Raw genomic sequence first — 14,873 nt, forward strand, 5'->3', positions numbered from 1 at the left:
CTGCAGCGCTTCTGCATCTGGAACTCCTTCACAGGTATTTTACATCAGCACAAAAAGGTAACCATACCAATATTGTGGTACGGCCAACATTAACCTAAGGGGCAGGAATCAAGATTAAAAATATTGAGAAAGTCATTGTTTAAATTGCTAATCCCTAATTTGAGCCCTTTAGAAGCTGTGTGACTGATCCTTGCTTGGTAGTAGTATCTTGTAAAATTCACTAACTTGAACTTTACATTTGAATTAACTGTTGAACTTCACATTTGAATTAAAGTTAACTAGTTAACTTTTGAAATATTTGGTATGTGAAATTGCTAGTACTAGAGAAAATATTTAATTATTGATTTGTCATTAACTTAGAAACACATTGATTGTCACTAACTTAGAAAATCCATTGATTTGTCATTAACTTAAAAACACAAGATGAACATTTCTTATTGAGAGTTCTGTATGACTTGGATGACTAGAGAAAAATCACTGTGGGACTAGTTGGATGATATCAGAAAACATCCAAGGTTCTTTTTCCAGGAAAAGCAAGCTGTATAAATGAGCACCATCTTTAAATAGACTAAATACTACATAAAAGAACAGGTATTCCTCCGTTCTTCTAACTGTTTTCCTCCTTCCCTACCAAGGTATGAAAAATCAGTAATTTGCTTTACCAATGTATTCTGTGGTCTGATACAAGTAATTTGTTCCTACAAGCCTTATCTCAGTCTGTAAACCATTATTTCTATAGAAACGTAAGTAGCTTCTCCCAGCAGGGCTAAGAATGGGTTGTTCTTAAGGATGCAAAGAGTATCTTAAATCGTCTTGATGTATGAAAACCTTCCCCATAAAATACAACACGAATACAAACTGGGAAGACACTGGTAACAAAGAAAGACAGGAGTCTGTTGAAAAGAGACAAGAAGCTGGCTAAGTTAGATAATTTGGAACAAACAGCTTTTAGCAAAAACAGACTTCCTAATTTCAGTTGAAATTTGTGCAAGTGGCTTGAATTGTTTGAGCTTTTTCCCCTTGTGTAGAGTAAAATAATTTTGACTTATAGAAAAATATTCTAAAATTACAGATCTTGGTGAGAAACTTAATAATTTATTCCCTAATGCAGTGGAAGATTAATAGAATCAATAGAATAGTTTGGATTGGAAGGGACCTTTCAAGATCACCTAGTCTAACCCCTCTGCCATGAGCAGGGATATCTTCCAACTAGATCAGGTGGCTCAGAGCACCCAGCTGCTTACTTTAATAAAGTTTTTGAAACATAAAAATGCATCACACAGTAACTAGAAGTAACCTTCTGACTACTTGTATGCTTTTCATATTTATGGTTTTACTTGCAATGGCTGGATCTTTTGACCTTTTCCTGTTGAAGGGTCTGAAGTGAGTTGTTTGTGCTTCCACAGAAACTGTGCGGGCTTTTTAAGAAACCTTTTAATAAGAATTATTTCTTACCTCTCATCTACTTGGCAAACCTAGTTTATTTCTTTCCGTTTCAGTAACAATACGACATGTCTGGCTGAGACTCTACATCTTCACATGCTGCTGATGGTATGGCACCACCAACATTTATTGTAACTCAGTGGAAAATGTCAGGTGTGATAAATCTTTATTTTTATTTTCCCTTTACTGGCTCAGCGGAACATTTTACCTGCAGGACGTACATCAGAATACTCCCTGTCACAGAAAATAGTCCCAGAACGGGTCCCTGAGTGAATACTTGGTGCGTAGTGTGGCGTCTAATTGCTTCTTCCCAGCCTCCAGCTCCTTGTAAAAGCCTCCTCAGTGGGACTGCCGGCTCTGAGAACAGCAGCGATCACGGCCGGCTCTGAGAACAGCAGCGATCACGGCCGGCTCTGAGAACAGCAGCGATCACGGCCGGCTCTGAGAACAGCAGCGATCACGGCCGGCTCTGAGGGCCGCAGCGATGAAGGCGCTCAGCGGGGCGGCCGCGTTAAATGGCCGCCGCACCTCCTCGTCTTTTTGACACGTCAGGGTCGAGATCTCCCCGAGGGGAACCTGAGCAGCACACCGGGCCCAGCACCTGTTTCCTAGGGACAGCCAAGTCAGGCCTTGCTAATGCCGGGGGAAGAACACCGGGATAAGGCTGGCGGGGAAACCGCCGCCGCCTCGACACATCGCCGAGCAGACAGACCGTGCTCGGCTCCGGTACACCTGTGCTGTCTCGGTAGCAAAGCAGTTGTATTTGATTTATCCTAGGGCTGCTGAGGCTGGAGCCAGCAAGGGCTCAGAAGAAGACGAAAGCCGCACACGCTGCCCCTCTCCTCGGCTCTGCCGTGCGCCTGACGCAACGCTGCCGGCCCGGCCCGCGCGGCCCCGCCGCTCTCCTCGCACCGCCGCGGGGGGGCGGTAGCGCGCGCCGGCCCGGCCCCGCCCCGCCGCTTCCGCAGCGGCCCGGGCGCCATGTGGCGGGCGGGGGCGGTGGGCGCTGTGCGCGCCGCGGGACGGGCGGCGGCGGCGGGGGCGCGGCGGTGCGGCGACAGCGGGGTCGCCCCGAGGGCAGGCACAGCCGCCGCCGGCAGCGACCGCACGGTGAGCGAGGGGCGGGTGGACGGACGTGGGCGAGGGCGAGGCGCGGCCTGTGCGGCGGCGGGCGGGGCGGCCGTGGCCGAGCGCCGGCTGGGGCAGGCGGGCAGGGAGGGAACGGCGGCAGGAGTGGATTCCCGAGTCGGCCGCCGTCTCCGAGCAGGTCTGTGTCAGCAGCCAGGGCCTCCTCCCTCCTTCCCTCTCTCCCACCTGCCTACTTTCTCCTTCCCTCTGTGCCCCGGGAGCTGGTGCACACGGGAGCTGGTGCACTCGTCCGCTGCCCCTCTCCAGGCGCAGAAGGCGGCGCTGGCCGCCCGCAGCCGCGTGTGGTACGCGGAGGCAGGTGGCGGCTGTGTGCTGGCACCGCTCTTGGCAGCCTCCAGGCACAGAACGAGTATGGGTACACGCTGGTGGAATTAGAGTCTTTCAGCCTGTACAGAGCTTGAACGTGCTTGTGGTCTTGTAGCTTTTGATTCTAAGCATGTATAAAATGCTGTAGGGTAAGGGGTGTTGTCAAATATGTAGGCACCGTGGTGTATTTTGTCGGCCTGTACCGTTTTGTTGCCGTTCTGACCTTTTTGCCTGTGTCGTGGTTTTGGACTAACAGGCAACTCATTGGTAATACCTGCGGATAGATGTCACACCACATGGAGAGAGATCGGCCTGTATTTTGCTCTTCTGTGCTTGAAGAGAGGCTGACATAGCTCCTTTACAAATGTCGCTTGCTTTTCAGCTCAGTGTGAAGTTTTCAGAACGTTGCATGTGTATTCATGCAACCTTCCAGAAAGTATTCATGAGTGCTGTTCTGCAATTAAACCGAATGTTCAGTGCCAGTTGGAAGAAAATGGAAATCTTCCTTTCTTGATGGATAGCATAAGTAATTCTGCCACTGTGTCTGACGTGGGGATTAGCTTTATTTTCGCGCTTGTATTGGTTTCCCTCATCGGGATTGCCTGTTTGATTCCTTTGTCTGATACCGCTGGTCTGACAATACAGCTTTTCAATAATTTGGAAATCTGGTATCTGAAGTGATTCTTCGTATGTAAGTAAGGTTCAGGGTTTGTGTTTATTTCAATTTAATATGTTCCTGACTTGCAGCAGAGGGACACATGTTGCTGGTAGTGCAGCATTTGAGTAGTGGATACTTACAAAAATCTGAGTCTAAGCCATTTAATTGTCTGAAGTTGCTCGGTAATTCTGTGGTAGAGCAATAGAAAAGTTAGAATTCCTTCCATATGAGCCGTGTGATACTGAATATGAACATTTTACTTGATTTATATGATAAATACGTAGTTTGTAATTCTTTACATTTTAACTTTAATTCCATTTTCCTTCTGCTTACTTTAAACAGCAATTACGATTTTCTTCAGATGTGAAGAGCAGGACTCTTTGGTTCATGAATTTGAGAAATGCAGGAACTGTGAGTGACACAAGGTAAAAATGCATTTTGATATATTAGTATGAAAATACTGGTTATGTTTTTAGAATAACTTACATGCATACTAATACTACTAAACTAAAGTAATGTTGATTTGATGTAAAGGACAGCTACCATTTCAGCTAAAAGCATTTTGTATGAATTTGGGAAGTCACTTGACAAATAACATGTGTACAGAAACACAGGTGTCTAGCACCATTTCATGTATGCCAGAGGATGTGAAATTTCTGCTTGTTCTGAGAGGAGGTGACACAGCATCTGTTGGAGACTTCTCCCCTTCTGACGCAGCAGTTGGAGACACAGCAAAGGATTATGCAAATATTTGAAATGGCTCTGGTCTTTAAATGCCTAAAGTGGACCCTGAACCAGTGTGTGAATCCTGCCCAATCCAAAGGCTTTCTGTTCTCCATGCCCCAAGACATTTTGTGGTGTCCCTCACATTAGTGACATAGAGCATATTTCAGTTACTGGATAAGAAACTTTCTAAGAAGATACGTTTTCTATTATGAGTATTTCTATATATATTATATATTCAGCCCGTAGTAACTGTTTCACTGCCGTAAGTATTAGCAAAAATTGAGATTATTTTATTGAAGTATTTGTTGGTAGGGAGACCCCTTTAAACAGTGTTTAAAGGTGACACTGATAGAGATGGAACAACTTATGTGAATTAATTACATTTGGTTAATTAAACTGTTCTACACTTTGTTCTAGTAAAGAGGAAAAGAGAAGTGGTCTCACAGGTGCTTTAAGCCTTATGTAATGGCCACAAGCGTGCTTTGAGACTCTCCAGAGAAGACTGTTAATCATAAGAGCTAGTTCATAAGCATAGTTTGAATAACATCTGATTACCAGTGGGTAATTCCAGTTGAGAAAGCAAATGCTATGCATAAACATGACATGTGACAATGACATTTCTAAACTGTGTATGGCTACAGCAAGTTTTGTAGACTCAAATGACGTATATTTCTCAACGGGACATGCTTTTGTCTCTATTTGTAGAGTTGAAAACTAAGCAATTCTTAGACAAAGTCCTTTTATGAAAATGCCTTATTTTCAAATTTGATGCTCTTTACTAAATGGGGGTTAGTATATCTATGGAAGTAAGTACCTTTTCCTCAGTTAAGGGATCTCTAATACCAATTAATTTCAAAATTTCTCCTCCATTTATAAGGTGGATTGTCACCTGCATCACCTTAAAAAAAATGACTACTTGTTTTATGAGATCATTTCATGGTTACAGTTTGATCCAAAGTCATGGTCTTGGTATGTTTTTAGTATAGGGAAAATGCTGTCTTCTAATTTTCCTCCTAATTATAGACTTTTATGTGATTTGTAGCTCTTTAGATGAGACCACCTATGAGAAACTGGCTGAAGAAACACTGGATTCCTTAGCAGATTTCTTTGAGGACCTGACAGATAAACCTTTTACCCCAGAAGATTATGATGTCTCTTTAGGGGTATGTTTTAAACATTATATTACCATTGTAATTATTGTAGAGGTTTTTTTTCTATTATTTGAAGGAGAATTTTAAATTAGTCACCTTAGTGCTGACACTGAAAATGCAATGAATTTTTACACCTTTATTGTGTACTGACTGGGGCTGCAATTCTGGTGAAAAGTAGCACATACTGTTGTGTGATTTAGGGATTTAAAACTTTTCATGTTTAGAGAAAGATACAATATAAAATAATAAATAAGCACAAGAGGAGATGGAAACTGTTTTCTAATTTTACATTGGTCTATAAATTTTCCTAAACGGGCATAGATATCTGGCATAGCAATCAGTTCTCTTCTGGTGTATATTAGAACAGTAGGCCTACATGGCGTAGTACGTCACATGTAACTGTTAGACCAGTTTCTTTGATTACCCCGAATACAGAGAAGCAAGCATTTGTCTTAACCAGGTGTAGTGCATGTTTATCCTGGCTTTACTGATGACAGTCTGTAGTGGAGAGAAGCAACAGGAGGGTGCAGTGTTGGATAGGTTTTTGCAGTAGTGAGACCAGAACATACATGGGGAGGAGGCTACTGTCACGGGAGACATTGCATGGCTAGAGCCTTCGGTAGTCAGCCACTCAGATTCTTTTACAGAATAACAATGTCTTTTATTTGTTAGGGGGAATTTATTAGTTTTTATGTATCAGTTCCTGAAGTGATCTGTGTGTTACAGCGCTTGATATGATTTGGAGAAGAGTGTTGTTTATCCCTACGCTACTGTCTGCTACACAGTTTTTTCAATACTGCAGTTTTTCAGGTCACAGAACTATTGCTTCTTCTTCATGTCTTGCCAAACAAGATTGCTTTCTCCTGGCACTATCAGTTAAGGTTTTGTGCTCCAGGATGTTGAATTGGATGGTTTGGGTTTCACTGTGAAAAATACAAAACCGAAACAAAAGTCTGTAGTTTTCGACTTCCCTGTAGCTTTGTCATCATAATTTTCATTCTGTATTTCTGATAGCTACGATATAAAATAGTATATTGCCAGTAGCTTTCTGTTTAGCAAATACTACTTGTTGCTTTAATTAGTACGTAGATAATGTTGCAGCTAATTGCTTTTCTGGTAAAAAGCATTGTTTAACCATTATTCTTCACTATGTTTTAGGATATCAGCACCTATTAGCCTGATGTAACTATCCTAGGACAAGAATTAGCAATGGTTGAAATTTACCTTTCTAGTATTCTGAGACACTACCTTATGTTAAGCTGATGTGTCATGTCATAATTCTTTTCTCCATCTACTCTATGGTGGGTAATGTTTTGACACTGGCTTGTGAAGCTCAAGAGGTAATACTTTTACATCTTAACTTTTACCAATGGCCCTTTACTATATAGATGGGATGATGACAATTAATATGCTGTCATTTCTGTTGAAAGCAGGAGGTTAAATAGCCCGGGTTTTAATTCTAAACAGGGTCAGTGCTGCAGGAAGCCACAAGGTGGCGAGTGTGATAAAGGTCTGCTGTGCCTGTTATAAATTACTCAAAGCAATTACGTTTACATCTTCGTGTTCAGAAAAAAAAATCTCTTTAGGAGAATATTTTTGTTACAAGGAACTAACGAACATTCATCCAGTCGTACAAAACAGTACAGAAGTATTTCTTAAAATGTGGTAAAAGTATCTTGCAATTTAAGTTCTTAAAAAATTCAAGTTCTATTTTCTAGTATTTCAGAAGTACTGTGAAATGTATGAGGAAGTGTTTTCAATACAGCAGTAGAGGTTAGCCTCTACTTTGCAAGGATAGAACAACAGTACTCTAACAGCTGACACATGGTATAAATAGCAGTATAATTTTTGTTAACTCTTTGAAAACCTATTTATTTATATATTTATACGTATATTTACCTATATACTTATTTCTGTAGAAACATGTAGGATAACGTTACATAACATAATGTGCTGAATGCTTAATATGACATTACAAACTACAGAGAAGAATGCTGAAACCTGTATATCATTATGCAGGTCTAATCCCCCATCCTGTTTTTATTCTGCTGTATCTCTATGATTCTAGGACCACTGAGATAAGTGTGGAAAACTTGAAATTCTGACAACCAGGAAAGTGGCTTGTTCTTGTCCTTCTGTGCACTGTACTAATGTCCAATAGAAATAACTGGCAGGACAAACTTGATGGGACTTTTAACCAGGAGACTCTTTTATTTTTATTGTTTTGATCATAAAAATATTATATAAATGCCTTAAGCACAGAAACAGCATGGCAGCTAAGGTAAAAAATCAGATCCTGAGAGTATTACTTTTTACCTGGCGATACTTGAGATATATCAGAAACCAGTACACTGAGTTACTTTGTAGGGGAAGGAAGCTTTGAGTTGCCACTTGTGCTACAGAGTATGTTGGTAGGCAGTAGATACTCATGCCTGAAAGTATTGTTCCCCATAGTGAGTGTTTACACATAGCAAATAGCCCAAGCAATGATAGGTAGCTCTAGTAGTATCTTCTGACTAAAGCATCAAAAGTATGATACCCTTAAAGAAGCTTTTTTGTTCTATAGGGCTTGAAGTATTTGAGATACTGTGAGCTAAATAAATTATTATCTGAATCATCAGATTGCATTCTATGGAAATATTTCCCTTTTTAATTGGTATCATTCAGATCACCTTTAGATTAACTCCAGTCCAAATAATGTTCATTTTTCGCTCTTAAAGTCAGAACAGGAAATATTTTTGTCAGTTATAAGAAACATGAATCATGGTGTCACTAAGAAATTTGAGCAAGAAAGAGAAAATAAATGTTCGCTAAAATAATGGTATTAAGGTGGCATAAGCAAAGCAAAATCAGACTCATGGAAAATGAGAATCATGGTATTTAGAACTGAACATTTTTTCGGGTATGAATCAGAATTATCAAGAAAAAAATGTGTTTGTTCCCTATTAAACTGTTACAGTTGCTGAAGAAAAGTAAGGTAAAATTGCGTGGCTCAGAAATCTAGCAATGGCACATAAAGCTTCTTGGCTTTGAACCACACCAGTTCTGTATTGTTCATTAATATTAAAAAGTCGTTATTGGATGATGTTTTAATCATTGCAAAATGAATTGCAATGGTCTTGTCCTTCTAAGATGTCAGGTCCAAGCTCAAGAGTATTATTTAAGTAGTACCATTGTGAATGGTACAAACACTAAAATCAAACTCTGACCAGAAGGTTTAAAGTAAAGATCAGACTAAAAGATACGCTAGGTATTAACTTATATTTTTAGTATGTTGTGATTATTCTCCCTATTGTATTATTCCTGTCTATTGTTTGGGAGATGGTTGAGAAACTGATACAGGTATGTAAGTTTCTGCCTCTGCAGATGAAGTAATTGTTGTCAAATTAACAGGATACAAATCTTTTATTTCTCCCTTTTTTTGTCTTTTAAGAGTGGAGTACTAACAGTTAAATTGGGTGGAGACATGGGAACCTATGTAATCAATAAACAAACACCAAACCGGCAGATTTGGCTGTCCTCACCCACTAGGTAAGTTAGTTACATAATATCTGCAGACTGGGTGGAAATGTAATTCCCCTTATTTATGGCATGGCATAATCATGTCATACCCTTTTCATAAGTAACCATTCTACTCTGTATATTCTCAAAACATGATATAATCTGAATGTTCAATAATGGTTTGGTATAGGGGTTCAGAGCATACTGCAGTATTACTGGCATATCTACATTAATACAAGAAATGTGTAACAAAGAATTTTCATACACTGTTTCAGCCCAAAACCATTGTCTACAGGAATATAGCTTACTCATAGGAAATATAACCAGCAGTGATTAAAAAGAAACAAACAAAGCTTCTGTTGGAAAAGGGCAATGATGATGTCATCATCTGAACCTCTCTTTGTGTTTTAAACAGGATGGCTCCTTCCCTTTTAAGCTTGTGGGATTTCCTGCTTTATATGTTTATGTATGCCCACACTGGTTGTTTTTGTCAAGCATTAGTACTTCACAGGAGCCTTAGCCTTAGCTAGCTGCTTTCTCTGCCTTTTCTAATGCTGTGTTTTGATCCATTCCAGGTTTTCTGATTGGTTTCACCAGAGAGGGCAGCCAGATAAGTAGGAAAGTGCTGTAGCTGTCCCCCCTCAAAATTTGTATTCTTTGTCACTATCCCTAGAAAAGAGCCCAGGGAGCTGATAAGTGCTACTGGTGAAGGAACCGGCTTATAAGATTTTTGTGTCACTGACATACAGGCTTCATCTCTTTACAAAAACCAAAATTCAGATAATTCCTGTCTGTTTAGCTCTAGTTGAGCTAAGACATACATGGTCCAGAATATGGAGTTTGAGGAAAAAAAGCGAAATTTATTTTTTATACTCCCTTAACTGGTATTAGATAAACAGGGATATTTCCTGGAACATGATGGTATGTGTTCACTTATTTCCTAACTTCTGAAAGGCAGCTCCAGCAGGTACTATATGATCTGAACTGTCATCTTCTTAACTGCAATGTGCTGGGAAGTGAAAGAAGCGAATGTTGCTGCCAATATTGACCTTGAGTCTTTAAGAATATATCCCAAGGGAGACAAATTTGTCAAGATGTGAGACATTTTTCTTGGAATTTTTTTTTGCCATCTGTTTGCTATTGAGTATCTGTGCACCTAAGTGAAAACTTTATTTAGTTGACAGTTACAAAAAAAAGGGCAGGGCATGAGGGGTTGTGTGCAACCTGGCAGAAGTGTGATTGCAGTAATTTAATGTAGCTCCTGATGGAAAAGACTTTTCAACCTTACAGAATATTATCAATACCTTAATGTGATATTTTAATTCTTTTCTCTTATGATTGAAACGTATATGCAGACTTGCCACGAGAAATACATTTAATCTATATTTAACTTGGTAGGCAGTTTATAGAATTCACCAGATCTTTGCTTAAACTATTAATTTGAAAGTCATATTTGTACAGTGTTTTGGAGATTCCTACTTCAACTATGAAGGTGCTTCATATGCTAACCTTTTCACTGATATTTACTGCATAACATTTAAAACCAGTTTAGATAACATACATATTTCTTTTTCATTGATGAAATGGTCTGTCTTGACCTGATTTTCATGAATGACTGGATCCCATTCCATCGGTCTCTAGGTGCAGGAGAGTATAAGTGCTGCAGAAAGTGAGAAATATTTAATAAAATAACTGGAGCACATAACCCTGATTCAGTTACTACTTCTGATACAGACATTGAGATTTCAGTGAAAGTGACTTGGATTTGTGCTTGCCTTTATAACTTCTCGTACACTGATTAGTGGTTGGAAAGTTCACCATTTCACTATTGTAACTCAGGATAGTCAAGGTTCAGATCAGTGTTGCTGCTTGTAAAGAGAGAACCTGCAGATTGTTCTTATGTATGCATAGGATAGTCTGTTTTCTAGCAGACTTTGGTGTTGACTGAGTTCCAAGGCATGTGTCCTACAAGATCAGGGGTTTCTCCATTTATCCCAGATGACCATTTCATTCCTTTCTGTTTTCTTTGCTTAGCTGATGTTATCAGCAGTGAGTACCTTTCAATCATTCTCCCATTTGACATGTGGAAAACTGGGTGGATAGCAAGGTCCGGAATAGAACCCATGTGTTCAAGTTTCTTTCTTGCTACTTAGTGTAGGCCTGGAAAAATCTAGCCAGTAACAATATAATAGCATTTTAGTTATAAATCTCCCACATGCCAATGTATTTGCTTTCAGGGCCTAACTTATTTTGTTATATCTAAAATGAAATTACTTGTGCTTTGCTGTGCTTAGAATATCTGCAAGAACTAATCGGTGGCATTAATTCAGCATTATACAAATATCTGGTGTGATATTTATGTGCAAGAAAATTATATCTGTGAGGGAAGAATGGGATAAAGGAAAAAATTGTGGGGAAATCAGTGTCAAAAGCAGGAAGGGAAAGTGATTGTCTCCCCTAGGAGTGATGGACGTATCTTGTCACTTTTCAGATATATCTGTTTGATGGCTGAGTAGTTCTTGACATATCAGGCCTTTTCTGCTCCACTTCCTCAGACTGCCTAGCCCTGTTCCCCATGTTACCTATTCCTTTTCCTAGGCACTCTGTGGCATACATTAGACATACAGGCTTCCAGCAGGTCTCCCGAAATAATCTGTACTTACACAGTATGTGATGTTTTGTTGTGTTTTTTTTCTAGTGGGCCCAAACGCTATGACTGGACTGGACGGAATTGGGTATATTCTCATGACAGAGTATCTCTTCATGAACTACTATCAAAAGAACTTTCAACAGCTTTAAAAACTAAATTGGATTTGTCCTGCTTAATATATTCTGGGAAAGAAGATACTTGATTGTATTCTACCTCATGGAAGTTTAAAGACTTTAACCTCAAGCGAAGCTCTTTCTTGAGCTGAAGTACCTGAGTTTAATTCTGTTGTTTTTTCTTGGCATCAGTATGTTGTGCAACAAAAATGAAAATAATATATTTTTTCTCTAGTGCTCAGTCTTTGGATTTCTGTGTGCTGTTTGAATCTGTGCCCATGTAGTTAGTACCTGTGGTTGAGGTCACCCATCCTGTCACTTCATTTCTTGCTTTCTTTTTGCAGAAGTCTTGAGTTTTTTGTTTGCATGTAAGGACTGACCATCTAGTGACTTCTGACCAGCACACAAACACTGAACTTCTGGTGAAACATTCACCTGAAACAAGATATGCCTGTGAGTTACATTGACTATGTACTGGTACTATGAATGTATTGCCTCAAAATTTGTGGCTCTTGTACACATCATAGTCATATTTAACGTGTCATAATGCTTGTAATGAAAGTTCTTTGTTCTTCAAAGAGTAAAAATACTTCCTTTCTTTTTAGCTGAGCAAAAAATTAAGTTCATGGTAGTGAAAATTTGCACTAATTTATTCTACTGCATTTCTTAAGTGGTTTTAGATTATCTTATATTACCATGATAGAGCAAGGCTCCCACTGGCACCATGCTGATGCAGAGATTTCTTAGAATCAAGTCTTGTTCTTAGGCTGATGAAGCTGTCTTCATCAGGCTATTAAATATGTGAAGGAAATAAACTATATACTCCAGATCTTACAACAAAAACATTTTAAAGAAATCATGAATGGCAATACTTCGGCAGTTGCACTGTTGTGATATTACAACTTGCAGGTTTTAACTGCCTATGAAGTGGAAGGACCAAGTTGTTGATTAGTGCACGAGGGAGAAGTTATACCATACTCTTGCAGATTGTACGAAAAGATGTTAAGTGCACAGTATTTTTCTTCTTGGTATCTCTGATGTTGTGGTTAGTTTGGCATGATTCTCTAGCTATTTTAACAGGTAAGGATTGATTTTGTCATTGAAAAACAGTAACTGTAAAGTGTTCTTGTCCAGTATTTGCATTTAGAATATAAGCATTGTTACCTGCTATTTCCCACTACTAAACAGAAAGGTTTCAGTGGAAGTAGCTCTTGGTTAATGGTGCATGCTGTTTGCATACAATCAATATAAATTTCAGCTCTACTGGATGAGGTAGATACAAAGATTCCCAGATCTCATGAATGTAAGAGTAAAGCATGTTTTTTAAAAAAGTACAGGGAGGTAAAAATAGAATATGTTTTTGCTGTTCTGAATTTAGAACACTGAAGATAATTTATAGCATATGCAAATACATATTTTTATGTAGTTACTTTTATAATATTTAGCTCATTCTCCTGCATTTTAAGATAGTTATTTAAACACGTTTGCTTAGAAGTTAATGACTTGATATTTGAATCGAGGATACCTGGTTGTTCCTTTGCCTGACCATGTGTAATTATTTTTTCCAATTGACTCTTCCAAAAATTATTTTCTTAAGTATTTGCATGCAATATGACCACTAACATGCGTCTGATTTATATTTGGAAGTTCATTCTCCATTCTCTTACATCTGGTAGAAATGTTTATACCAAAATAAAATTGCATGTAGAATTCTTAATTCATTATATATAGGTGTGATTTGAGGATTTGTTGATAAGGGTGAGGGCCACAGATGTGCATACTTTTGAATTCTGCTTCTTAAAACATGAAACATGAAAGATTCTGTCCAAGTGTGGCCAGTCAAGGTGGATTTTATAAGAGCAGTTCAGCTTTCACGGTTTACATGCCTTGCCCTTCATCTGTAACGCTACTGCTATTTATGCAAACAATTTCCTGGGTTTAGGTATCTGAGTAACAAATTGATTTAATCTTAACTGGTAAAGATAAATAGTGTCAGCAAGTTAGAATGAGTTTTATCTTGATGTACAAAATGAATCATAGGGCATGACTCATTTTTTGCTCTAATACTTGCATCAAATTGTAAGTAGGGGCAAGGACTCCCATGAGCTGTCACACTCGTGCAATGGAGGCACCGAATGAGCTCTGATCCTAATGTCAGACTGTTTATTGCCCCAAGACAAGTAACACTTTCTGTGCTGTTTTTTACTTCCATAGCTTACAGAATAAAAATATTGTTACATAGTTTCTTACTTCACCTCTCCCAAAAGAAATAGCTGAAGGACAGTCATTAAATATAGACTATGCACAGACAGTATCAATAAGAAGCACTATGTTACGGGCATTACTTTTTCCCACAATGTAGTTCCTCCATTGTCGGTGAAGGAGAGCATGCAGAATATTTTGGAAGCATGAGTATTGCCATACATAGCTTTACTGGCTGCCCAAGCTCAGCACATAAACTGGGGTTTGTTGGGCTTTTTTTAGGTATATCAGAATTTTCACCAACTGCTAATCTGACCCTTTTTTTAAATGGTTTTGGCTTACACTCTGAAAGACCTAGTATGTCCAGTCTTTCTAAAATTCATTACTCCCTGTGTGCCAGGACTTCCTTTGGAAGTCTCAGTTCCTTCATGTAGTCAAGCCTACCGGAATTGTACACAGTCTGCATTGATCACAAAATATCACCTTTGTTTGCCAGGAGTAATGTGCCTAAGTTTTTGTTTGGTGTTTGTTTGTTTTCTTTTCCATTTGCAGATAATTTAAAAGAAAACGTTACCCCTTCTTTGCAAGATTGTTCCATGTGATAAAATCATTACATCTTATTTCCTTAAAATTCCCAGTGTCTTTTGGCAGCTTCAATAAATAGAATAAAGGCCTGTCCTGAAGGGGAGAAAGCAGAATAAGAAAAAGGGGTTTACAAGAAAGTTTTTTTGATTATTTTTAGCTTCTGGTTAGTGGTTGAGTGCCGTGATGGTGCTAATCAGCTCTGTAATATGTGGAAGTCCTGGGAAGGAAGGTAAAGGCTTGCCAAAAACCTGGAAGAACATTCAAAATAGTGAAGGAAGCATGGGAGGAGCAGAAGCGAAGGCTATCAGGAAGAAATTAGCTTTCCCCAACGGCTGATGTCATTGGCAAGGCGAGACATGGGGCAAACTACTTCATGTGGCTCTTTAGGG

At 39.2% G+C, this 14,873-nt stretch overlaps 1 protein-coding gene across 1 annotated transcript; it reads left to right on the forward strand.

The window, feature by feature from the left end:
• Nucleotides 1-2,409: 2,409 nt before the first annotated feature.
• FXN (frataxin) lies at nucleotides 2,410-13,423 on the forward strand. Its single transcript, XM_088156855.1, has 5 exons — nucleotides 2,410-2,553; nucleotides 3,899-3,981; nucleotides 5,325-5,445; nucleotides 8,867-8,964; nucleotides 11,633-13,423. The coding sequence occupies exons 1-5, from the start codon at nucleotides 2,425-2,427 to the stop codon at nucleotides 11,784-11,786; spliced, it is 585 nt and encodes a 194-aa protein (XP_088012981.1). The 5' UTR covers nucleotides 2,410-2,424; the 3' UTR covers nucleotides 11,787-13,423.
• Nucleotides 13,424-14,873: the final 1,450 nt, after the last annotated feature.

Source organism: Sturnus vulgaris, chromosome Z, assembly GCF_052056855.1.
Source record: "Sturnus vulgaris isolate bStuVul1 chromosome Z, bStuVul1.hap1, whole genome shotgun sequence".
NCBI lineage: Eukaryota > Metazoa > Chordata > Aves > Passeriformes > Sturnidae > Sturnus > Sturnus vulgaris.

Bases quoted from the DNA above. Each gene is read 5' to 3' on its own strand.
- FXN (XM_088156855.1), top strand. From the start codon at position 2,425: ATGTGGCGGGCGGGGGCGGTGGGCGCTGTGCGCGCCGCGGGACGGGCG. The intron at 3,982-5,324 runs GTAAAAATGCAT...TGTGATTTGTAG, and splicing joins GGAACTGTGAGTGACACAAG to CTCTTTAGATGAGACCACCT. The intron at 5,446-8,866 runs GTATGTTTTAAA...TTGTCTTTTAAG, and splicing joins ATTATGATGTCTCTTTAGGG to AGTGGAGTACTAACAGTTAA.